Source organism: Saccopteryx leptura, chromosome 4, assembly GCF_036850995.1.
Source record: "Saccopteryx leptura isolate mSacLep1 chromosome 4, mSacLep1_pri_phased_curated, whole genome shotgun sequence".
NCBI classification, from domain to species: domain Eukaryota; kingdom Metazoa; phylum Chordata; class Mammalia; order Chiroptera; family Emballonuridae; genus Saccopteryx; species Saccopteryx leptura.
The window spans coordinates 50312142-50338204 of NC_089506.1; the positions used below are offsets into that span (position 1 = coordinate 50312142).

Consider the following 26063-nt stretch of genomic DNA (forward strand, 5'->3'; position numbering starts at 1 on the left):
TTGGTGCTTGAGAGTGTGCTTGCTGCCCCTTGGATAGCAGAGTTGTTGTTTCCCTACCTTTTTAAAAATTTTTTATTTTTGGTGATAGAGACAAAGAGAGGGACAGACAGGGACAGACAGGGACAGACAGACAGGAATGGAGAGAGATGACAAGCATCAGTTCTTCATTGTGGCACCTTAGTTGTTCATTGATTACTTCCTCATTTGTGCCTTGACCTGGGGAGCTATAGCAGACCAAGTGACTCCTTCCTCGACCCAGCGACCTTGGGCTCAAGCTGGTGAGCCTTGCTCAAGCCAGATGAGCCCGCACTCAAGCTGGCGACCTCAGGGTTTCGAACCTGGTTCCTCCATGTGTCAGTCCAACACACTATCCACTGCACCACCACCTGGTCAGGCTCATTTCCCTACATTAATGTGTGCTCATCTGTGCAGTCATTCAGCCAAATGGGCTCTTGGTTGGACAGCAGCACTTTCGTCCTCTTATGCCTGCATTCGCACAGTGGTAACGCCCTTCAAGGCTTCCTCTACCATTTGGAAATCATCTGCTGCATTCCCCACTGGCCTGAACACTGCATCGGCTGGGAGAGGGAGAAGTGCATTTTCTTGGGGAGTTTTTTTAGTATGCAAGTATCTGTCCTTATGTTTCCCATAGAAAAGATACATGGAGCCCATAGTATCAAACTCCAGGATGGCTGTGGGTAAAAACAGAACCACTTACTGTGTGTGTGTGTGTGTGGGGGGGGGGTGGCGGGGGGGCATGGGCTAAACAAATCTGCAGGTAAATCTTGCTTTGAAATCAAAAGGGCTGCAAGGCCAAGGACTGCTGCCATGTCCATGCAGGCTATCATTGGATTCAGGCAGATAGTAAAGGAACAGTGCAGCCAGAAAATGGTGGGCCATTCCGCTCCCAAGCCCTGACCCTGTCTCCATTTCCAGAACCTGGACTCTTTCTCTGGACTCACCCTTTGGACTCACACTCCATACTCACAGCCGTGCCCACCCCCCCAACCTGAGCACTCTCCAGAAAACAGGCCTGGTGGAAAAAACTTCTCCAGCACACAATAGCAAGCAATCACAATCGCCCTTCCTAAGCAGGAAAACAACCTGCAGTTTGCAATCTGCTGCGCTGAGGCAAGCACCTGCAGCCTTCCATAGACTGTACATACACACATGCCGCTGCTCCAATAGAAGCGAGCAAACCTAAAAAACAACTCATACAAACTTGTTTGTCCTAAAAAGGCCAACTCTGGCCATACTACCCTCAGCTTACCAGATCTAGGCAGATCTCAGAAGCTAAGCATGGTTGGGACTGGTTAGTACTTGGACAGATAGCTTGTTTGGTTAGAGCAGAGGTTCTCAAACTTTTGAAGTCGGGGTGCATTTAAAATTCTACAAATAAATGTAGGTGCACTATATACAAATTTCTGAGAAATATGTTATAATAATTAAGTCAAATATTAAAGAAAAGAAAAAGTCCAAGCGTGCTTTTATGGTAATTAAATGAAATAAATAAAACAAAATTAAATTTATTCTGACATTAAAAAACATTTTTATGTTATAGTTTTTGAGTTATGCTTTTTAGAATTCATAAAAAAGGGGTTAAAAATTAAAAAACAAAACAAAAAAACCCGACAAAAAAGTGATCTTTTTATATATAGATATACATTCTTAGTAAGATTTAGTAAATTTGGCAGGTCCCAGAGAGAATGGGTTCATTCTTGTGTTTATGGGAAACATGAGCCTGATGTGTCCTAGCGATTTCTTCAATGTTTGGGCATGTATTTGAAAGGCAGACTCTCATTTCCTCATCAATACATTGAAGAATTCCTCTCTTTTTACTCTTAATTGTGTTGAGTGCAGAAAATCCTAATTCACATAAATAGGATGTTGAAAACTGTAGTAAAATATTCAAAGCTTTTTTAGATATTGCCACATACTCTTCTTTTATAGAAATCCAAAAGGCTTCAAGAGACAATTCCTTATGTTTAATCATCAATCCACGATCAGTGGATACAGCTGCCAGTTCTTCTTCTTCTGTTAATGTTAAACCAAAATCATTGAAGCTTCCATGAATGGGTTTATAATCCAATCATATTATTTAGTGTTAAGTGATGGAAAATGCTATAAATTAAATTCTGCCCATCAGCCTTCAAGTCCTATTTTATTTACACTTAACTTTCACTCACTTCCAGAATCGGATTCTTCAATATCATACTTCTTTTTGAGAAATCTATCCATTTTATTTGGGTGTATTTATCTAAAAATAATATAATGATGTGTTAATAATAAATATCTATAATAATGATGTGTTAACGAAAAGAGCGGTATTTCCATAATGAAATGGTATAATAGAGTAACTATTATTTATTTTTATATCTGTGAACCAGTGCAGCTAGTAATTCCAGGTCCCGAGTAGGAATGGTGTGGAATTAAGAAAATACATGGAATTAAGAAAATACAGGGTCGGGAGGGCCCTGTAATTGCTGCTGGCAAGAACAAAGTGCACCCAAAAACCAAATCTTGCTTTATTTATAGGGCAAAGTGAGGCCTTTAGGAAATCAATGGTCTCTGATCACGTTTCCAAGGCAACCCAAGAATTTTTACCAAGTGCAGAAAACCCCCACTATACAATCAAAGGATACACCATTTGATTGTTACACCAAACAAAGGATAGAAGAAACTTGCCTCCAGTCTTTCCTGGAACATGGAGGGTAGTGTAAGCAATCCAGCACCACAGCTTAACAGTCCTTTGCAACCTAATCAGGCAAGTGAGGTGGGGGGGTTGGGCATACTGTCAGCTTACAGCCAATTCCCCATACCTCTGTCCCCCAAAAATCTAAACTCCAAACACCCTGTTAGTTTTTTGGTCCCCAAAAGGCACATATTTCTCTGGAATACCATAGGGCGCACCTGGAAATCTTCTTGGGCTCACCAGTGCGCCCTGCTGCACACTTTTAGAACCACTGGGTTAGAGTGTCATCCCCATATCCAAAGGTTGGGGGTTTGATTCCTCGTCAGGGCACATGCAGAAACAGACAGATGCTTCTCTTTCTCTCCCCCTCCCCCTTCTCCCTCTCTTCTCCCTCCTCCCTCCCTCTCTCTCCTCTCCTCTCCCCTCCCCTCCTCTCTCTTCTCCCTTACTCTCTTTTAAATCAGTAAATAATTTTTTTTTAAAAATCACAAAGAAATACACTTCATTTTGCAACCAATTGTGGGGGAAAATTGTAGGCCCAATGCCAAAGATAATATTAAAAGATCTGCTTTGAAATGTTTCCAAGGATGGGGACTGTGGATTCCTTTCTCTCTCCTGAACACACTGTCCTCGTGTAATTGAAAGTCCCTGAAGACATTTGGCAGCTTTGTTTTTATGTTTTTCCACCCAGAAAGTTGAATGAATTAAAATTTCAATCAGGCTAAATATTTTACTTTACCAAAAAGAAACTTACTCTGTTTGTTGGCTGTTACCTATAGTTTAAAATAAGTATTAATTGTATTTCTAGTTCTGTCTCAGCATACATGTTCTGCATATTTAAACCTCTGTCTGGAGTAGTTCAGCACAGCTGATATATTTGGATAAAATAACTAATTATGCCAAATGCTTTTTTTCCCTCTAAAACTTCTCTATTTCTGAGTAAATGTCTAAAAAAATGATATAATATATGGCATCACAAATCTCACCTAGATTATGTAATGAGGGGCTGTTTGGCATATAATTAAAGAGGAGACTTATTCCCAGTAAAGTATGTAAACTTTTCTTGTCCAGTATGTTAGCAGCACAGCATGACTTTTAGGTATTTGGGTAAATAAATACATCTTCAAAATAAGAAAGAGGAACTTCTAGAACAAAGCCCTTTTATTTAATCCTGCCTGGCCTTATTACTCTGTCATGATTAGTACTGACTGACCATGGTTTGCCAGGTGCTGGAGCAGTTAGGCCTGTGTAGTAGGAGTCTGCATTCAAGCCTTGCTGGATTTTTTTTTAACAGAGAGAGAGAGAGAGAGAGAGAGAGATTGATTGATTCAGAGAGAAGGATAGATAGGGACAGACAGGAACGGAGAGAGATGAGAAGCATCAATTATTAGTTTTTCATTGCGACACCTTACTTGTTCATTGATTAATTTTTCATATGTGCCTTGACCGTGGGGCTACCGCAGACCGAGTAACCCCTTGCTCAAGCCAGTGACCTTGGGTCCAAGCTGGTGAGCTTTTTTTTTTCTCAGCCCAATGAGCCTGCATTCAAGCTGGTGACCTCAGGGTCTCGAACCTGGGTCCTCCGCATCTCAGTCTGGCGCTCTGTCCACTGCGCCACTGCCTGGTCAGGCCGTGCTGGATTTTTATATGCTGCAGCAGAGTCTTCCTCACTGAAGCAGAAAGAGAGCTGGGGGTGGCAGTTGAGGCCATGGTTGGGTACGGTGGCAAGAAGCACGCATTTGCTCACCAGCCTTGGGTATGGACCCTCTGTTGCCTGACCTTTGAACCCCAGGACTGCCTCAATAAGGGCACCCTGGAATTTGCATGTCTGATTATAAGTGAAAAACATGTGCATGTGTCTAACTGTTCACTGTAGAATACACCTGTATAAAAAATAAACATTGGCACAGTAGGCAAACCATTGGAAGAGAAGCAGAGTTCAGGTAGCAGATACGTTTCCTTAGTACTGTTAGGCATTGAGCAGACACACATATCGAAAACTCCCCTTGGAAGCAGTTTACCTTTAGGCCAAATTCCACACGGCAATAATCTTATAAATATGAATTTGCCACCTGTTGGGAAAACAGGTGTCTTAGGATTGCTTGCTTGTTCTTTGCCTGGTTAGTGCGTGAGCACGTGGCAGTGCCATGTGTGTATGATCCATGTAAGGCTATGGGTGCTTGATTACAGGTTGCCTGCCTGCCACTGTGAGGAGTGATTTTGCTGTTTGTTTGCCTGTAGCTGTGAGAAGCATTTCCCCCTACCTGTTTGCTCATCCACCATTGTGAGACTCTATTAAACAGGAATAGCTCAATGCTTTTTTGCTCCACAGTTTCTCTATCTTCTGCCTGAATTACATCTGGTATAGTGGGCAGGATTCGAATCAGATCAGTATGGAGCCACCAACACCCTTGAAGGGTGGGAGAGAGAAGTAGTTATTGTTCTCCAGCTATGGTTTCCCATGGCTGTGCTTTTGGGGGCTGTAGGCTGGGTGTTTTTTTACAGCCCTGTGAAAAGAAACCAAGAGCTCTGTACAAGAGGCTGCCTGAGGTCATAAGCTCCAGGATGAGCTGCAGACTGAGCGTCAACAAGGCATGAGCTTTCTCCAACAATGGTCACTGGAGAAAGAATTGCAGATTCAAGAACTTCAGATCAGACTACAGGCTAAGAACTAGTGACTGCTGAACTGGAATGAGTGCTGGAGAAGGAGGACAACCTCTCTCGAGAGCTGCAGTGTGAGATGCAGGCTGAACACCAGTGGCACCTGGAACTGGAGCAGTCACTGGAGAAGGAATTATGGGTTCAGAAGCTGCAATTTTCCCTGGAAGCTAAACGTTGGCAGCTACAGTTGTTGAAGAAAGAACTGGGGGTTTGAGAGCTTGAGCTTGAGCTTTAGGCTGAGAGCCGGCAGCCGCAGGAACTGAAATGGATGCTGAAGGCGGAGCTGCATCTGTACAAGTGAGTGGCTCTCAGCAGGAGCAGGTGTTTCCAACTCCTCCCCTTCTGAGTAGGAGGTTTGGGCTGAAACTGCCGTCCACAGACTCAGAGCTAGGAGGGTGGTTGCCCAGGAGGTAAAATCCCAACAGCCAAGAGTCCCTCAAGGGCAGGCACAACCCCAACTACAGGTAGTTGAGCACTCTGTGGTCCAGCCCTACACCCAGACAGAGCTGACAGAGTTAGGGATGAAATTCAGAAAGAAACCCATCGAGTCCCTCGCAGCTTGGTTGCTGCGGATGTGGGACATGGGGGGTGGGGTGGGTGGCATCATGCTCTCTGGAACAGAGATAGAGAAATTGGATGCCATTACCATGCATTCCTCCCTGAGGCAGCGTCTTCAGAACTGCCATGGTGACCTCGGAAGCCATACCCTATTAGAATGGGTGATGGCTGTCATTTGTACAGTCTGGCAGAATGCTGGAAACTTGAGGGGGCAGTGAGTTGGTGGCATTCATAAATAGAGCTGCCCCAGGTGCTCCAGGAACTAGGTATGAAGAATGCTGCTTTCAACCTGAGGTCCCCTGGGCCAGATGAGTATTTACATCAGGTACAAGGGACCTTATTCTCTGTAGCACCCCATCAGTCCTTTTTGGGTTACTAGTGGCTATCTTGAGCCCCTCTGTGGGGCAGCCCATCAACACAGGTATATAGAAGGTGGTGGATTTGGGCGAGGTGGACGCAGCACAGAATCATAAGGCTGTGCGGGCTGCTGCCCAATGCTGCTCCCCCAACTAACGAGAGAAATGGGCCTGTGAGGGTTACCCGGACACAGAGGTGGGTAGATTTGATTGTGGGTGGGCAGATAGAAATTAGATGGCAGGTCAAATAAAATCCTGTTAGAGCTTTGGCAGCAGCTTGAGCCAGAACAGAAGTTCCAGCCGCTGAAAAAGCAGAGGAAGCAGGCAGCCCCAGCAGGTGCCAAGAAAATGGTTGGCGTTCAGGTTTCATGATTGCAGGATTATATGATGGAGACAACTGTGGGAGAGAAGGGTACTCAAGACCCATTGTCCCAGTTTGAATGGGGTGGGGGGGGACGCTGAGGGACCTATCTAACAGGGATGGGTGGGGGGGGCCAGAGGTCCCATGTGAAATTGGCAATCCACTGGTCCTTTTCTAATGTGCAGCAGAAAACTGTGAAGGCACACATGCCTTGACTGTGTTTGATCCCACCAAGACCTGTAAACCTGCTGACGGGTTTGGATGGGGCTTGTGGCAACAGGCAGAGCACTATGCAAAGACACTGAGGTCTGTTAATAAAGAGCTGTGTGGCTAGTTACTTGTAATGGACTTGCACCTTGGGTGATTTGCAGAGACAGCTGGGCTGTCTTTTGTGGACTGATCACTGAGCAATATAATGGACTCTTGGACCGTGACCAGAGGGGGCACTGGCTCCCTTGCTGGATGGACGGACACACTGCTCGTGAAGTACTATAAGAGACCTTGATGGGAGGGCTGTGGCACCTGTGGAGGCCCTTCTGCACTGGGAAGCTGTTCGCATCCAGTTGCAGAGACACACCAAGGAACCTTTCTTCACTGGACTATATAGGACCTCTTGCCTACCATGGGTTAGGGGACCTTCAGTTAATGCCCTGGGCAGAGTGCTCAGGGAGACACTGTGAAGGGCATCGTTGTAATTATTGTACAATATATGTTGTTGTACAATAGTTGTACATGTACTGTTATAACATGTACAGCTGTTGCTGTAGTCTAGTTAATGTAATATACCTCACTCCTTGCACAGGGATCATCACAGAAGATACCTGTCGCATAGATTATGAAGCGAGCAACCCTAAATGGGTGGAATTTTGGGAAAACAGGTGTGTTAGGCTTGCTTACCTGTACTTTGCCTGATTAGTGTGTGAGCGTGTGGCAGTGCCATGTGCGTATAGTCTATGTAAGGCTATAGGTGCTTGCTCTTAGGGTGGATTGCCGGCCTGCCCTCCACTGTGAGGGGCGATTTTGCTGTTTGTTCACCTGTGTCCATGAGAAGCGGTTTCCCCTACCTGGTTGCTCATCCGCTGATATGAGGCTCTATTAAACGGGAATGGCCCAATGTTTCCTGGCTCCACAGTTTATCATCTGCCGGAATCCATTGTGAACCTGCCTAGCCTCGGGCACCAGCATTACTGCCTTTGCAATTGAAACATATAATTTGTTTTTTGTGAATCTATCAATTCTGTAAATTGTCTGATAATACTAAAGGCACCTCTTTAAAAATCTGTAAAGCACTAATCTATATTCTTTCTCAGCCACACTCACCCTCTGACTTGGTCTTGTCTGATTTCTTTGGGATGGGTCTTTATAAAACAATTACTATTAAGTCCTCAAAAATCATTTGTTTTTATGGTTTTTGTGATTGATTAATATTTCTGACATATGTTGCATAATGACCACTGAGATGTTTACCTAGCAGAGGATGATCTTGTAAATAATAAAATCAAGGCGGATTTAATAGTGGGCGCACTGGGCGTGCACCCTGGGCCTCGACTTCTGAAGGGCCCCACAAAATCCCAACTTTATACTTTTTTCTAATGACATCAAGTTTGGTTTTATATGTGCAATTTTAACATTAATAATACATAATATTTTTTATTTTAAAATATGGTTAACATGTATTTTTATTTTCCTTCTCTCTCTTTTTTTTAAGGGGCCCAATATTTTCTTCTGTGCCTGGTGCTTCAACAGACCTTAATCTGCCTCTGACTAAAATGTTTCACTTTTGTAAAAAGAGCACATTGTTAGCTTCAGAGTAAGATTTATGGCATAGAACTTGTTAAATTTAGTGGTTTATAATCATGGACTACTGATGTTTATTACTCTTTAATGAGGAGAGATGCGAGGGAGGAATGAAAAATCTGCTTTTCTCTCCCAGGGGATTTTTCCATGCTTCTCTTTGTTACTCCTTTCCCCTCATATTTAGATATTTTGTGAGTAATAACCTTGTGAGCACCCTTAAGTTGCAGCAGTGTTTTTACTCGGTTGACCAGCATCCAGTGCAGAAATTCCCGTTAATAGATCTATTAGTGTGTTGTGGGAGTAGAGAGGGATATCTCTGCCTGTCGGCAGCTTCATAGTGAAGCACTCGAACGTGTGCGCTCCGATTGCAAGCAGCCTCTCCCAGGAGAGAGTCCTGTGGCTTCAACCCTAACGAGAACTTTTCAGGAAATGCCAGTGTTCTTTCCAAGTTATTAAAGGACATTAGGACAAGAATTCTTAAATGGGGCACGATGGAGTGGATGTGTGCATCCATCAAATTACAGGCAAACATTTTGTAAATATACGTACTTTTCAGGCAGTCAGGTTGGAGCTAGTTGGTTTCTAGAAGGAAATCCGTGGAACAGTTAACTATTAAGAACAGTTAATTAGAATGTCTTTTCCTCACTGGAATTCTTTAGAAATTGCTTAGAGTCTGTGGTTTTTATTACTGTGATTCTTGTTTAGGTTTCTGACTCAATGTCAGAATATTTGGATTTGAGTCCCAGCTGCTCTCCTTTCTTCCTGTTGACCAGGTATCCTAATTTGTTAGAAGACAGATTACCTAAGTAAAAAGGATGATTGAATCAAATGAAATACTCTCTATGAAGGTATTTAGTACTCTAAAGAGTTGCAGTGTTGCACTAATGTAAAATGGTGGCGGGGACCCCACTCAGTTGACCAGGAGGAAGACACTAGAAATTCTAGGCTGTTTCTCTTCCTAAAGGAGCCTACATTGTGCAGGGGAATGTGGCCATCCTTAGTCTTGTGAAGGACTCGGCCCTCCCCTCCTTCAGTGAGTCTTCCTATCCAACACTGGGTTGCAGCTGAGCAGTCAGAGGAGATGGAAGGTGGCCTGAGAGGACAGCCGTTTTCCCTGCAAGAAAGCAAGAGTTGACCTGTGTCTGTGTCATCGCAGCTTTCTGCCCAGCCTAGGCGGTCTGATTGTCACGGAGTATGGCAGGTAGGCAAGTTCAGGTCTACTGTGAGCACCTCAGACCAGGCTGTGCTGTGCTGAGCAAATCCTGAGAGTTGGTATGGGTGCGGCAGGTGGTATTAGAAAGTTGGATGAAAATAATGTTCCATATACAGAGACTCTCACACCTAACACTCATTTCGAAAAGCACCTCTTCTTCTGTAGAAATAACCCTCTTTGGGCCCAGGCAGTGCTGCATCCCTGGCACCTAGAAATGCATTGGTTGCTGCAGTCCCTTCTTCCTAGGAGCCCTGTCCATTCCTTAGTAGGAGCCTCCTCCAGCTCCTCCTTCTGGACTTTTTCCAGGTGTAAGTATTATGTTGTGATACTACAAAAAGTCCTGTGCATCAGGATAGTTGCTAGAATATTCTATTCTTTCAAGGTTCAGAATTATTTAAGGACGAAATTATTTGAACTTCTTGCTTTCTATCTTTATATATAGACAGTTTATTGATCATTTTTCTTACTCACCCTTTTCTGTCTATAGTTGTTACTCTTTTTGACTAAATTTTAATTTATAAGTTATAAAGAAATTATCTGTTTCATTCTGAATTTTCAAAATCGCTACCATAAAATACTGAAATTTGTTTGCATTTAAAATTGTTTTTCCTCTCTATAATATTCTTATTTATTGCTATATTTGCAAATTGTGTATTCACTATTTTTTTAATTAAAAAAAATTTTTTTTTTGAGAGAGACAGACTGGAATGGAGAGAGAGGGCGAGAAAATCAACTCATCGTTTCTTTCACTTTAGTTGTTTATTGAGCTTCTCTGACACACCTTGGCCAGGCCATGCCAGAGTCCCCTTCTCAAAGCAGTGACCTTGGGCTCAAGGAGGCGAGCTTTGGGATCATGTGGATGATCCCCTGCTGAAGCCAGCAAGCCTGTGCTTAGAGCCAATGAATGACCTTGGGGTTTTGAACCGACAACCTCAGCAGTCTGGGGTGATGCTTTATCCACTGAACCATCACCGGTCAGGCCGCTATTTTTTTCTTGATTATAATAACTGGAGGTTATCTTTTTTAAAAATGGATTTATTTTATTTCTTATTTTAATTCTGTATATATCTTTAATAATTCATTTCTTTGCTTCCCTTAGGTTGGTTCCTTCAGTTTCTGTCTTCTAAACTTTTAGATTGAACATCTAAAATTTTTCTTTTCCAGCTTCGTAATAGAAGTACATAATACTGTATACTTTCCTTTGATGTATGTGATGTTTCCAAAATCATTTTTAGCTAATTTGTAGTTCTGGTTTTGATTTTAATTTTTTTTTATATAAGGACTTGATTTAATAATTTTCAATTGATTTATTTCTCTTTGTTCTGTTTCAGGTTTTATTGTACAACCTATTTTCAGTTGATATTTGTGTATAGTAGCCTTTCTCCCATTTCATGCTTGTTTCCACAGAAGACTTCTGTACCTTAAGACTTGCCTTGTCAGTGATGACCCCTTCTTTCCTCCCAGTGCTCTCTTACCCTTAATGTGCTGAATGAAACCCCTTTCACCCATTCGTTGCTCAGGATTACTTTGGGGTGAGCAGAGAAGGACTGTGCTCCTGGAAAGAGGTGGTGAGACTGAGTGAAGGCTTCAGGACCTGCTTCCTTCTAGGATCTGGCACGTCACTCTACTTGTCTGGCTCCTTTTCTAGAGCACGGGCCAGCTCCAGCTGCCTGTTGGCAGTGTTGTGAGCATGGTGGAAATACTGCACACGTGGCCTCTAGTGCTCTGCCTAACATACAGGCTGGGGCAAAAGTAGGGTTACAGTTGTGAGCACATGAAACATGGTTCATTCTTGTACTGTTATTTATTAATTATTGTATTTTCCATATGAACAACTGTAAACCTACCTTTGCCCCACCCTGTGTGTAAAAGGTGCACAACAATGTACTTCTATAAGATGACCCACTTTTTTACAATGAAAAGTACAAAAATAAATTGAAAAAAAAATATTGTAAATAAAAGAAACATTTTATTCATTGCAACAATAATACACGATAATATAAGTGCATAATAAAAACGTTTGTAATATTTTATATTATAGTTATGCTTACATGTTGTAGGGCCAGTAGCCACAGCCACCATCACAGCTGCCTGGCCCGTGCAGTTTCGCATTTGATTCAGGCAGATGGTAATGAAACAACAGAGCCAAGAACTGGTGGGCCATTTTTCTTTATTCTAGAATCGTACCACCAATGAGTAAAAATAAACACACGGGCCACCAAAACCCACTCACATGTTCTCCTGTTCCACAACCAGGAGAATCTTTCCGATTTTTCCTAGGATCAAAGGCCTCAGCAGCCTCACTCAGTCCCCTCTGCAGGCCTCCATCTTGGCTGCCTCCACTCCTCCAGGTGGCCTCCCTGCCCTGCTACAACATGGTCTCCTTTTCTCTTCAACAACGTGGTCTTTCTCCCCAAATGGCCTCCTAGCTCCTCTTAAAACTTTTCTGGTGTGAAAGTCCCTTCTCCAGCACACATTAGCATAACCAAGCCCTTTCCCAAGTAAAAAAAGCAATTTGCTGTATCACGTGAGAGCATCATCACGTAAGCAGTGGCCATTTTTAACAATAAGAGTGAGCATAAAAATCACATTAAACTTAACTTGCCCAACACATGCCTATTAATTTTTAATAATGGTAAGAAAAAAGTATTCATTTAGATACAAATACGTCATATCACATGCAGTGGATGGACTCTGCATTGATCAAATATGGACATTTACAGATTAGTCTTCCAATATCAAAAAGGAGGACATGTAGGAGGACACTTTTCGAGAGAGGACAGAACTTACAAAAGAAGGACTGTCCTCCCTAAAGGAGGACGATTGGTCACCTTCTGTCCTGGCCAAGCAGGTTACAGGCTTTCTGTGCTGCAGTCCACTCCCAGGGCATCTGTCCTGTGACATTTCACAGCTCTTTCTTGTTTCCTCCAAAGAACACTCTCACTCTAGGCAGCCTCTTTAGACAATAGCAACAGAAAAGATTTTCTAGATAAATTACGTTTTCTTGTTTTTTAAATGTAAGGTCTTCTTCCCAATTGGAGTGTTTAGAGCAGGGGTCCTCATACTACGGCCCGTGGGCCACATGCGGCCCCCTGAGGTCATTTATCCGGCCCCTGCCGCACTTCTGGAAGGGGCACCTCTTTCATTGGTGGTCAGTGAGAGGAGCATAGTTCCCATTGAAATACTGATCAGTTTGTTGATTTAAATTTACTTGTTCTTTATTTTAAATATTGTATTCCCGTTTTGTTTTTTTACTTTAAAATAAGATATATGCTGTGTGCATAGGGATGTGTTCATAGTTTTTTTTATAGTCCGGCCCTCCAATGGTCTGAGGGACAGTGAACTGGCCCCCTGTGTAAAAAGTTTGGGGACCCCAGGTTTAGAGCTACACAACTGCTGTGTGTGCCTGAGTTGGGTGGGCTGAGGGAAGACAGTGGGAGAGTCGGCATCCTCCCCACTACTACGTCCAGTACTGACTGGGTTGGTTGGTTTTGATAATGATCACCTGGGGGAACTGAGTGCTGGAGGGCCCTGCTGCCACATGGGAGAGTCTTAACCCTGGGTATTTCCAGGCTCAGCATTGTCTGTCATTCCCACTTCCTTCTGTTGTGTTGCTCAGATAATATAGAAATTCAAAATGGCCTGACTAGGCGGTGGTGCAGTGGATGGAGCGTCAGCCTGGGACCCAGAGGATCCAAGTTCGAAACCCCAGGGTTGCTGGCTTGAGTGCAGGCTCATCCGGCTTGAGTGTGGGGTCGCTTGCTTGAGCATAGGAATCATAGATATGACCCCATGGTCACTAGCTTGAGCACAGAGGTCGCTGGCTTGAGTCCAATGTCACTGGTTTGAGCAGGGGGTCACTGGCTGAGCTGGAGCCCCCTGGTCAAGGCACATATGAGACAGCAATCAATGAACAACTAAGGTGCTGCAACGAAGAATTGATGCTTATCTCTCCCTTCCTGTCTGTCTTCTGCTATATGTCCCTCTCTCTGTGTATCTCGCTTTAAAAAGAAAAAAAAGTTCAAAATGCGTTTGAGAACTAGAGCAGCAAATGGGGAAGTGACTCACTGGGATTTAATGTTCTCCTGTCTTTATGGGGCTATCTTATAACAAAAGATCAGTAAAATGATAGGAATTGAACTTTTTTTTGCTTGGCATGGCTTGCATACAGGGATTGGCAAAAGTAAGTAGATCTACAGTTGTTCATGGGTAAAAATATATAATAACAAGAATAAATAATAATACAGGAATAAACTGTGCTTTGTGTACTCACAATTGTAAACCTACTTTTGCCCACCCTGTATGTTCTGAGCACCCCTTCAGTTAAAAATTTTGCAATATATCACTTGTGAGGAAGATAAACGAGTTTTTCTCTACCCTCTTTTTGACTAGGGAAATTGCAAATTAAAATGACAACAGATTAACAGGAAAATAATTTATAAGTATGAATCCTCATTAAATCATTAAAGATAGAAGCTTATAGCCTAATTAGTAGGGGAAAAGGAGGGGAAGAACAAATATGTTTCTTTAGGAAAGACAAATGGGATTTTACAAGTACAACAAGAGATAAGAAAATTTGTGATGTTTGTCTCCACAGATAGGAGAGGTCTTGCTTCTTCCTTCAGGCTCTAAGGGGAAATTTTGGTAGATTTATTCTGTTCTCCGCGTCCCAGTCTGATGCTCTATCCACTGCGCCACCGCCTGATCAGGCTATTCTGTTCTTCTTCTTTAGAGTAGCCCCACCCCAAAGAGGGGATATATATATAGGCTTTCCCAGAAATCACTGCTTTAGTCAGATAGAGAAGCTCCTAGAAGGCTTCTTTTTGCATTTGTTGAATCTCAAATGTCTTCAGTTGAAAATAATCTTCATACCAACCCAAGGGATTCAGTGTGTCAGTTTTCATTGCTGTGCTGCTCCCAACCTCTCTCCTGAACTTCAAAACCATATTTTCAACGGCTGCTGTGGTGTGTGTATTACCTACCGGACTGTCCCATCAAAATTGCAAAAGCACGAAGAGCGATCCCTCCCTGTCCACCCAGTTTTCTTCTTTCTGACCTTACAATGTGTATTCCTGGAGTCCTCACTGGGGCTCAAAATAGGGCAGCATTTTTTTTTTTTTTTTGATTTGGCTTCTTGGCAAACAGTCATTAATGTCACTTCTAGAATGACTCCTGGTCTTTCTGACCTTCTGCCTTGACTTTCTGATTGCTCTTCTCATTCTCCTCTTCCCATTCATTCTTTCATGTAGATAGTTGCTGGTTATTTATCCTTCTAAAAGTTTTGGTGTTTTGCCATTGCTTATTAAGTTAAGCTGAAATTTCACCAACTGGCACTATTCTCAACTGCTTTAACTGAACAGGATCACTTGTTTATTCCATGAGCATCTACTCCCCCACCTATCTGCCAGAAACATACTCTGTGTCACTCCTGCCCCAGTCTGTCACAGTTCTTCAGGGCATAGCTCAAATACTGCTTCTCTCCTGGAGCCTTATCAAAGCCAATTGCTCATTCAGTTCAGATGGGTTTTTCCCCTAACACCATTTTGTGTCTCTGTGGCACCTACCACAGGCTGATCGTAGTTATTTGCCCACTTGTTCTATTATGAAAAGTTTCCTCATTTTTATACCCTCAGTGACACCATATGCATAGTAGCCATCTCAATCATTTAAGAAATGCTAGCACAGTAGAACAGGGAAACAGTAAGTTTATTGAGGTCAGGAACCATGTTCTGTACTCTGAAGACAGTTGGAGGGGTGGTGATGGGAGGGAGTCACTGAGGGACTGGTCTCCCGTCAGCCTCTTTAAAACCTGATCTCCAAATCTAGTACATTTTACGGTATTTGCTGGGGGGGTTAGTACTTCAAAACATGAATTTGGGAGGGGTACACAATTCAGCCATGACAATGCCCCCCCTTCCAGTTTGATTACACTGTGGCAAAGGAAAGGGGAAATGAGCACTCTCATACATTGCTGGAAGTAGTATAAATTGAAATAATGTCTTTGAAGAGTAATTTGTCATTGTCTGTTAGAATTCAAGTGGATCTCTTTGATCTAGCAGGATTTGAGAATTCCAGAAATACCCACAATGAGAGGTTTCTGTAGCCAGCTCATAACAAAAGAATGGTAAACTTCATATCAAATAGGGCATACCGGTAGATTAATTTTGGTTTAAAAAGAAAAGAAAGGGCTTTGTGGACAACTATCAAATGCTCTAAGGAGAAGCAAGATATGGAACAGTGTGGAGAATGTGACCATTTGGATATAAGGGCAGAAAGAGTTTATTGGTGTTTGTGTAAAATATTTCTCTGAGATTAGGTAAGATGTGATGAGAATTTGTGGTACCTGGAGGCTGGATGGGGCAGAGGCAGGTGAGAGGGAAACTTCTCACTGCACATAAACGTGGGTATCTTTTACATTTTCAATCCTGAATTAATTAAATCAGCCATTTTCTTTCCCTTATGATAAAATTGTATCACAGAATCATTCATTATTTACATTGTTTGAGGTTTTTTTTTGTTTATTTTTTTTGTTTGTTTATTTTTTTTAAGAGCGACAGGAAGGGATAGAGAGAGTAAGGGTGGGGGAGAGAGAGAGAGAGAGAGAAGCATCAACTTGTTGCTCCACTTAGTTGTGCATTGATTGCTTCTCATAGTGACTTGACTGGGGATCAAACAGGCGTTGTTGGGGTCAAGCCAGCAACCTCTGTGTTCCGGGTCAATGTTCTATCCACTGTGCCACCACCAGTCAGGCAAGGTCATTTAAAAAAAAATGAAATACGCTTATTAAAATTAATTCTTGTTTTAAGAACTCTTCTGATTTTTATTAGTTTGCCTCACAGGTCACAATTTGTAAGGTTTTATCTGGGCAGAGATAGTGTGTGGTTATTTGGTCACTGACAACAGGCCACGTGTATCCTTAACCAGACCATCCGCTTCAGACACTCTTGCCTCAAAGCTGGTAGAGCTGTAATTATTTTTTTATTGTAGTATAGAATGTGAATGAATCATTTTTCTAGATTTTATTTTTTCAGAGACTCTCATGCAGATAAATACTATTCTAGTCTTGTTAATCGATCTCTTTTTGGTTTTAGCAGGGTATTTTAAAGGCATTTATGGATGATGATTTGATTAAGCTAAAAACACTTTGCATGTGTCCAATACTTTGAACTTTGCAAAGTGCTTTTAAAATTCATTATCTTATTTTGTTGTCAGTAGAACTGTGAGGTTTAGAAATTTAGAGATTATTACCATTTTATTACGGATGAGGAATCCAAAGCTCAGGTGTCGCATGGTGAGTTAGTGATGGTCTTCTGGCTGGAGTTTTCTGGGTATATGCAAAACTGACTTTTGCTAGAGTAAGGAGGGAATTATTTGTCAGTGCTTCTGGTCTAGTAACACTTCAGGTTTATCAACGTTGATCATATAGTTCAGTGGCTTTCAAGTGGGGATGATTTTGGATCCCAGAGATCATTGGAAATGTCTGGAGAAACTTTTAGTCATCAAAACTGGAGTTGTGTTACTGGCATTTGGTGGGTAGAGAGCCATGGATTCTGCTCAACACTTTTAGTATACCAGACAGTGACCACAAGAAAGGATTATTCCTCAAGTGTCAGTAGTGCCCAGGATGAGGAACCCCAATGCAGCTGCACAGCTTGGCTGGAGGATGAGTGTACTTCTGTCTGAGGCGAGAGAAGAGCGAGGACACACGTTTGAATCTGGAAATGAAGTCGGGAGATGTGTGCCCTGAGTCAGTATCCCCAGAGGAGCTGTCCTGTGAGCTGTGGCTTGCAGGGTGTGCATCCTAGTAGAGGGAGCCACAGTGTGGGAGTAGACTGGGTGCATCCCAGGGGCATGGGGCAGAGCGCATGGGAATGAGACCAAGGCAGGGCGCGTGCTTGTGAAGGGCTACAGTTGACAGAGCCAGAGAATTTGGAAGTCATAATGGAATTTAGTAGAAGCTCTCAGGTATTTTTAAAAGTGTTGTTGTTTTTTAAGATAAAGGAAATTGACTCACTTGCTTTAATGTTGGGCAGGCACCTTTATGTTGAACCACTCAACCTCGTACCCTCTTTACCTCCTTCCTCCGGGCTCCCTGTGGGGAACGCAGGTGCTCGCCATGCTTATTGCTGCCACATGGTGCTGGCACCTGGGAGAGGCTCCCAGTGGCATTTCAGCCTGGATGGAGTGGGGACTGGCTGGCTCTCCATGGCAAGGCGAGTACACACCCAGTGAGGTTGAAAGCAAGTTCAAGCAAGAGGCAGTAGCCAGTGAAACCTTTTCATGATGCAGTTTCCATTCCATTCCCCAGTTCGTGGATTAGTGGTGCTGATGGAATTGGGGACAAAAACACATTAGTTATAGGACCTGGCCAAGGTACTTAAAAAGCAGTGGCCTGAATAAAGGACCTACTACTGTTTTCTTAAGTGCTTTTGAATCTGGTGGGCTTTGTGTTTGCACAGCGTTCATATCCCAGCATATCTTGTACGTAGCTGGACAAAAACAGAAGCAAGCTTTGACTGCATCTTCCTCTCCAGGAAGGCACAGTCCTTAGAGTGAAAGGGTGGGGCTTTAGCCTTTCCCTTTAGTCTGGGGAGCACCTGCTTTGCCAGTTCTGCTTTTGCTTTAATGCCCCTGTGGTATTCGGGCAACACTGGGAAATGGGTCACTACTTCTCCCTGAAAGGAAGAAATAGTACCTTTAAAGGGCTATTTTGTTTCTTTGGTAGTTAGTTACCTGCTGGGCTGACTCAGGAGGGATTAGGAGTATGGAGTTTTGGCACAGCAGACAAAGTGTGGTCACTGTGTCTTGCTGTTCCAGGAAGCAGTGTGGTGACACTGGAATCTCCAGAGTCAGCAGAGATTGTTCCAAGGTGTCCTGTTGCACAGCTTCCTGCAGGTGGGGAGTGAGGTGAGGAGAGATTATCTGGCTGCTGAGAGTTTAGCTTGCTCTTAGCAAAGTTGCCTGTAATGCCCATAAGATAATAAAAAATGGGAGCTGGGTCAAACAGCCCCATAAAAAAGGGATGGGAGTAGAAATCTGAAATGTCAAGTTCCCTTATAGGAAAACGATTTAAGGTTTTTACGCCGTTGAAAATGGTATTAGATGTTCCCTGGAATAGTTTATTTCTAGCTGTCAGACAGGATGCTTTTGGAATGTTTGGCATTAACAACACAAATGTAGTAAGTGTTCTCTAGTAGCAAGTTCTGGAGAAATCTACCATTGGGCATATTTGTGAGAGGAGAGGTAGGTTGGAGAATACTTTTTCTGATGGGAAGTTCTCTTTAAATCAGAATCAGGAGGGGATTGAGCATGTCCAGGGCAGATGCCCTTGACTGGATGATGGTTATAAAGTGAGTAAAATCTTTGTATGTATAAGGTTGATTCCAAACACATCATTTAAGGCTTGGTGCCTTTTCCAATCTAGACTGAAATTGTCTTCATCATATTAGTAGTCAAGGGCATTTAAAAGCTCAAGGAAGTGTTCTATATACAGTCAAATTTGGACTGTTTATTTAGGATATTATAGGATTGACTTCAGATGTCAGGATTTATTTTAAATTTTAAAAGGAATTTACGTATTAAATGCAGTACATCCATCAGTGCCTCCTCCCCTCCTTGACTGCAGAGCTCCGTGTTTCCTGTTCCTGAGCCTGGACCTGCCAGGCACTGCCCCTTGCACTTTGTTGTTGGTAGGAAACATGGACAAGTAAGTCTAAAGTGGAGAGCAGACCATAGGTCATCGGTGCCGAAGGGGAAGTGTGCCCAGCCTATGGGGCAGGCTGGTTCTGACGGGGAGCTGCTGAGGTAGAGAGGCTCACGGAGCCAGAGTCAGAGCCCTAGAACCATGGAGTTGGATGGGCACCTGACAGAGGGACCTTCTTGGGGTTGTTCTGAAGAGCGAAGGCATGGTTCCAAGCTAGAGGTACTAAAGAGCCTTGGAAAGGTTTTTGTTTTTCTGTTCTCTTTTGATGCATACAAAATCTACCATAAAATACTGAGTCATGCTGTTATAAGTGTACCCGTGAACATCGCTCCCAGGTAGTGGAACAGAATACCACCAGGGCTGTGATCCACTACCTATATTACTGATGGGTTCCTTGCCATTGGTGCTGTTACGATTAGTCACATTGCCAGCTGCTGTTCTGGCACTTAGCTAAGTACTCAGTCAGAAGCTCAGAGAGGAAATCTGATAGCTTCCCAGGCCCCTTAGGTGTAAGGAGGGATCAGAATCCCAGCTCTGGGCTGGCTCACCCCCAAGCTGTGTATTCCTGACAACCACACAGGCACTCCCAGAGAATGGTGCAGGTGCTAGTCTCCTTCCCTCCCTCCCTCCCTCCTTTCTTCTTTCTTTCTTTCTTTCTCTTTCTTGACTTTTATTTATTGATTTTAGAGAGAGGAGGTAGGAGGAAAGAGAAGGACACATCAACTCACAGTAGTCACTTCTTGTATGTGCCTGGACTGGGCAAGCCTGGGGTTTTTTTTGAACCAGCAACCTCAGCATTCTAGGTCAATGATCTCTCCACTGTGCCACCACAGGTCAGGCTGCTTTCTTGTTTTCAAGGGGGAGCACTTTGGGATTTATGGTAAAAAAGAGAACAAAAATCATGGGGGGGGGGCTGAGTGGCTGCATGAGAGACAGATGGTACCTTACCTGCGTGGTGAGGGGAGCTTAGAGGACACAGACACGAGGCTTAGTTAAGCAGGGAACTGCTTTGCTGGAAAGCTCCCTGTAGAGACTGTGGTAGCCTTTGTGGGTGTCTGAAACTGGCTGCCTTTCTACAAAGCTCATGCTGGCTAGCTGGCCATCCTGCCTTTGGAGCATTGCCTTTCCCTTTGCTCACAGGGACTGAGGGTCAGTCCCCGCATCTCAGAGCTCAGGCCACAGGAAAGGAAGTAACATACACCCATAGCTGGGTGCTCCAGGCACCTCTTGGCTGCCACACACCCAGGGTGGGACCTTTGTCACTGCTCCGGCCCTTTACTGGCTTTGGGGATTGGTTCTCAAATTCTGTGTGCTTGTGGGTCAGCAACTGAGGTGGCTTAAGGGATACCCCGTGTGGTCCCGTCTTTAGAGATTCTGGTTCAGGAGGTCTGGAACGCAGTTCCTAGAAGAGTCTGACACAGGGGCCCTGGCCTGGCTGGGAAGCCCCTCTGAGGCAGTGCGGGTTTTCCTGCACACAGCTCATGTGGACATACTTTTCTTGATGATATTTATGAGTTTCAAAATGAAGAAAAATACCCTTAGATTATCTTTTCTGGTTTTCCTCATTTTAAAAGTAATTTCTCTCTTTTCTGTTTTTGTAGGATACTAAATTGTGGATAATAATGGAATATCTTGGTGGAGGCTCTGCACTAGATCTAGTAAGTATTACGTTGGAAGCCTATACACATTAAAGCTCTTCACTGTAAATCTTGGTTTGAAGAAGATAATTCTGTTTATCCATTTCTGTTTCTCTTTTTTAAGGTTTATGAAAAAATAGACCAAACTATTTCTTAGAATATCTATTTCTTTTTCTGATGTATTGCTGAGAATTATAGTTCTACTTTTGAAACCAGTTTTGTTGTTCTTGGGAAATCCATGAATTCATTCATAAAAAATCAAGAAGGATTTTCCCTGTCATTATCTTACCAAAGAATAGTTTGTTAGTTTTCAAGAACTGGTTTTAACTTTTGTAGAACTGATAACCTCATCATTGTTTCAAATATTCAGATAGTAACTTAGCTTCCAAAATAGTTTCATGTATAATTAATGAGAATTAGAATTTTTAAAAATTAAAACATTTTCAGGAGTAAGAGACAGGTAGGGTGTGATTGCATATGGTGTCGCATATCAGAGCAGTGGTCAGGCTACGCGTTATACTTATGATGGAGCTGTTCTAGCCCCAGTGGTTGTCTCCTAGCTGGCCTTGGTCTTCTGTGCCGTTAGTGTGCACCACTGTCTTCCACAAAGGTAGAAGCTAAAGAATGATGACCTCAAAGTCACAGTCTGTGACTTGCTTCTTAGTAAAGCATGATTTATAGGTTGGCCTTTGACAAGACACTCAGAAATAACACGTGAATCATCAGCATTGCTTAAGTATTTCTTAAAGCACAGTATATGCAAAACAAATTCTTAAAAGACTTCACACAGTTGCCTAGCACTTGACATCTCCTCCCCACTGTGGTTATGCAGAGAAATTAATGTAAGCAGCCCTCCTTCCCTACCCCTCCTATATAAGCCGGGCTTTTGGGTGAATGGTGAGATCTAAGACAAGCCTAACTTATCATCTAGTGTTAGATGGGGGGTCCTACCTGATAGAAAGTTGTCGGGATGATGGGTCTGTATTATCACTGCTCTCAGAGTAAGAGCTGAAAGAAGTCTGTGTTTTTCATGGTTATAACCTACATAAATATCATTCACTAAGGAAAAAAAGGTCCTTTGATGAAAAGGGCCTTACCTTCTTATAGTAATAGTAGCAATTTGTAGTTTTTTGAGAAGGTAAATCTCTAAAAGTATAAACCTCTAAAAGGCTTATGTACCCAATTTATAGAAAATCATGTTGTTATAAACCATAAAAACAATTGATTAAAATGACAATCAAAGGCTCTGACCATGTGGTGTGCAGATCAGCCTTTGATGCTGAGGACCCGGGTTCGAAACCCTGCAGTCGCTGGCTTGAGAACAGTCTCGCCAGCTTGAATACAGGGTTGCCAGCTTGAGTGTGGAATTATAGACACGACTCCATGGTCACTGGCTTGAGCCCAAAGGTCTCTAGCTAGAGCAAGGGATCGCTGGATCAGCTGGAAGTCTCTCCCCCTCTCCCTGGTCAGGGCACATGAGAAAACAGTGAACAGGAAAACTGCTGCAACTACAAGTTGATGCTTCTCATCTCGCTTCCTTCCCATCTGTCTGTCCCACCCCCTTAAAAAAATTTTGTGTAACGGAAATGTCAAGAAAAACATTTAATATGGGCCCTGGCTGGTTAGCTCAGTGGATAGATTGTCGGCCTGGCATCTAGACATCTACGTTCTATCCCTGGTCAGGGCACATAGAGAAGTAACCATCTATCTGCTTCTCTCCCCCTCCCACTCCCCCTTCTCTGTCTCTCTTCTCCTCTCATAGCCAGTGGCTCGGTTGGTTCAAGCATTGGCCTCAGGCGCTGAGGATAGCTTAATTGATTTGAGCATGGACTCCAGTCGGGGGTTGCTGGGTGGAATCCAGTCAGGGCGCATGCAGGAGTCTGGTTCTCTATTGACTTGCTTTGCTGCTCTTCTGTAAATACACATATTACACAATGAACTTTTATTTATTTATTTAATTTTTTGCCTTTTGGGAGATACCACAGGACTGTTGAAAATTAATCTCGTTTTGTATAATTAGATTTCCTATTAAGTGAACTTCATTTGTGGCACATATAAAGTTATATATGGAGACTCTTTTTTTTCGCCTTGAGTCCTTCAGAGCAGCAATGCCAGTCTCTAAATGTGGAAATTTATTCATTCTAATGCTACAGTAATTTATATTTAGTGGTAACTTTCTTTGGAGCTATGAATTGAAGACTAGGAATATTTACACATTACATTTGGAAGAAATGCATTCTAGAATGCTCCACCTTGTCCTGTATGGTATGGGAGTCCCAGCAAACTTCCATTTACCTTACACATCAGTGGCCCTGGTGACCAGAACCAGGCATCCCTTTTTAGATGTCTTGAAGCATCTCATGTTCATTGATGAAGGAATGGAGGCTGTTAGAGGTTAGGTAGGTGTTCCAGCTAGCAGGTAGAACTAGACTTCGGCCCTCATTATGACCTACCCTGATCCCATGCTATTTTTTCCCTCCCTCTGACTTTGCTGTATCTTTTCTCATCTCTTGTCTCTTTTCTGTTGGTCTATCCCCAACTCTGTGAGAAGAGAACACACTTTAATAATGGGATACAAGAATTATTTTTTGCATGTTGAAAACTATTAGTATTATTTTGAGAGGGTCTTCTGTTTATAACAGATTAAAAAAAACCAATATTGTCACATGAGAATATGATACCAAGTAGAAATGTTTGACAAACTTAAACATGTATCCACAGTATGTTTTTTAAAAAATGAGATGGCATATTCGTTAACGTTTAGGCCGAGTTGCTGTTGTGGCTCCCCTATCTCACACAAGATAGAAATTTATTTCTCTCCCTAACCTCTGGGGTCAGTGGGCTCTAGTCCACATGATCATTAGGGTACCTGCACTGGTGGGCGGCTCTTCGATCTGTAACCTATGACTTTCCATGGTCTTCAGTGATTGATCTCTTTGGCTGCCAGGGTTTCAAGGCCAAAACCAGGAAAGAGGCATGTGTCACTTTTGCTCGTATTCCATTGGGGAGAACTTATTCACAGGGCCAAACTTGCTGCTACAGAGCCTGGTGTATGTGGCCTCTTGTTGGGTGGGCACGTGCCTGGCTAATAGTCTCTGTTGCAGAAGAAGGAGAGAACAGTCTTGGGGGAAGGGAATTAGAAGTCACCCAGAGACAAGAAGCATAAAGATTATTTGAAGATTCCACAGTTCTCTTAATGATAGAGACCACTGTGTTTATACTGCTTAGAAATGGTAATGGTGGAGAATGCTAATACAGGTACATGACTCTGAGACCTCAGCTGAGCCTGATCTTACCTACTAGTGAGGATCCTTTTGATGTGGAGAGCAATGAAATGCGTTGGTAGTGAGCTCTGACACAAGAAGGACATCCACTTGACCCTCCACCCCCACCCCCACCCCAAGTAAATAGAGTACCTCTGCCCACCCTCTTGGTGAAGAAAGCATTGCTGGGTGGTGTTTAGGCCAGATTTAAAGGGCATCACTACACATACATTAATCAGAGAGCCAGTTCTCAATAATCCAGGGGAAGATATTTCTATTAGTTTTTCTCAGCTGCTCTGCTGTTTCTTACCAGTGACTGGATAATAGAAGGGAGGGTCAAGTTAAGCCCAAGTCTAGCCAAGTATTACAGATTATCTGCTTGGGTAGAAACGTGCTGGAGGAAATGGAACTTGTGCTCCGTGATACGATTTTGAACAACTGGATTACCCTTCTGCGTTCTGGGCTTGTGAGAGAGACAAAGGCGCCAGCACCTCTATCTGCCTCCGTCTTCCCCTAGGTTATGAGGAAAGTGTCTTTCCTTGTTAACATTTTTACTTAGACAGGCAGGGTTTCCAGATTGTGCTCTTTGGAGCAGTAGTTTTAATGTGTCTTTTTTTGAAAATAAGACTCTTGGTCAGATAACTGGGAGCAGTTCAGTTTTGTGGAACGAAGTGTGCAAGTTATTGCCTTAGTCTGAGGTAATTCTTGGATGGTATCTTGATTAGAATTTGTGGTACTTCCTAGCAGGCTAGTTGTGACTTTCTCTGAACACATACTGTATAGTGTAACACTGTCGTGAGCAGCACAATCTCTCATTTCTGTCCTGAAGGGAGGGAGTGGAGCAGCTGCTCCCTCATGAGTGTCCCCACTGCCAGACAAGCCAGAGAACCAAGTGAGCCAGTGTGTGAGGAGAGGTAGCCTTCGACTCAGAAGGAGAAGCGCCCTGCCTTTCTCCCAGACTTGGGGGATTTTTGTGTAGACCAGGTTGGGCCAGTGAGCAGAGGCGGCATGGCTCATGAGATGAACCTGAAAGCAATTTCAGGCACAAGTATAGTTCCAGGCTGTAGTGAAGCAGAAAGAGGTGTCTCAATTGCCCCTGGCTTGGGCCCCATAAACAACTGTTACGTTGAAACCATCCCAGCAAGGACGCTGACACGCAGCACAAGTAGGACTGTCTAAGAAAGTGTGTCAGCCAGAACTCGACAAGAAGTGTCTTAGTTTATATGCCCTTTGGTTTAAAGCACATCTCTCTTTTTAAAACTTAGTGAATGTCACCTGACCTGTGGTGGCTCAGTGGGGTAAAGCGTCAACCTGGAACGCTGAGGTTGCCGGTTTGAAACCCTGGGCTTGCTTGGTTAAGGCACATATGGGAGTTGATGTTTCCTGCCTTCTCTCTCTCTCCTCTCTAAAAATGGAATAAATAAAAAGTTAAAAAAAAAATAAAACGTAGTGACTGTCATAGCATTGTGTCTTCCGATTGACTAAAGTGTGAGTTTGGATTTTGATGGCATTCACTGTCAAAGCTGAAAGTGTAATGCTGAGGACTAATTATTCAGATGAAAAATTAGTGTCAGAATTTTGCCCCTCTCTCTGGCAGTTCCATTAGTTTTTTAGGGAGTGTTGTTATTTTGCTAAGTAATTTATGTAATTATTTAGTTGTAGTTGAATTCTCTGCTCTGCAAGTGATGGTGGACCTGCTCATTTGATCAGAGCTTTAGAACCTGTCTTAATTTTTTCCTTTTAAAATGGGCATGTGTACTTGATATTTCTTTCTTACATCATTATGCAATTAGAAGTATTAAAGGAGTCAATATGAATTTCT

General features: G+C 43.0%; 1 protein-coding gene across 1 annotated transcript in view; it reads left to right on the forward strand.

Annotated features, from left to right (window-relative positions):
• STK24 (serine/threonine kinase 24) overlaps positions 1–26063 on the forward strand; it is a 129182-nt gene that overhangs the window by 80178 nt on the left and 22941 nt on the right. The window contains exon 3 of the mRNA XM_066380660.1: positions 20943–20999. Coding sequence (XP_066236757.1) covers positions 20943–20999 — 57 coding nt within the window. The remainder of the gene's footprint in view (positions 1–20942; positions 21000–26063) is intronic.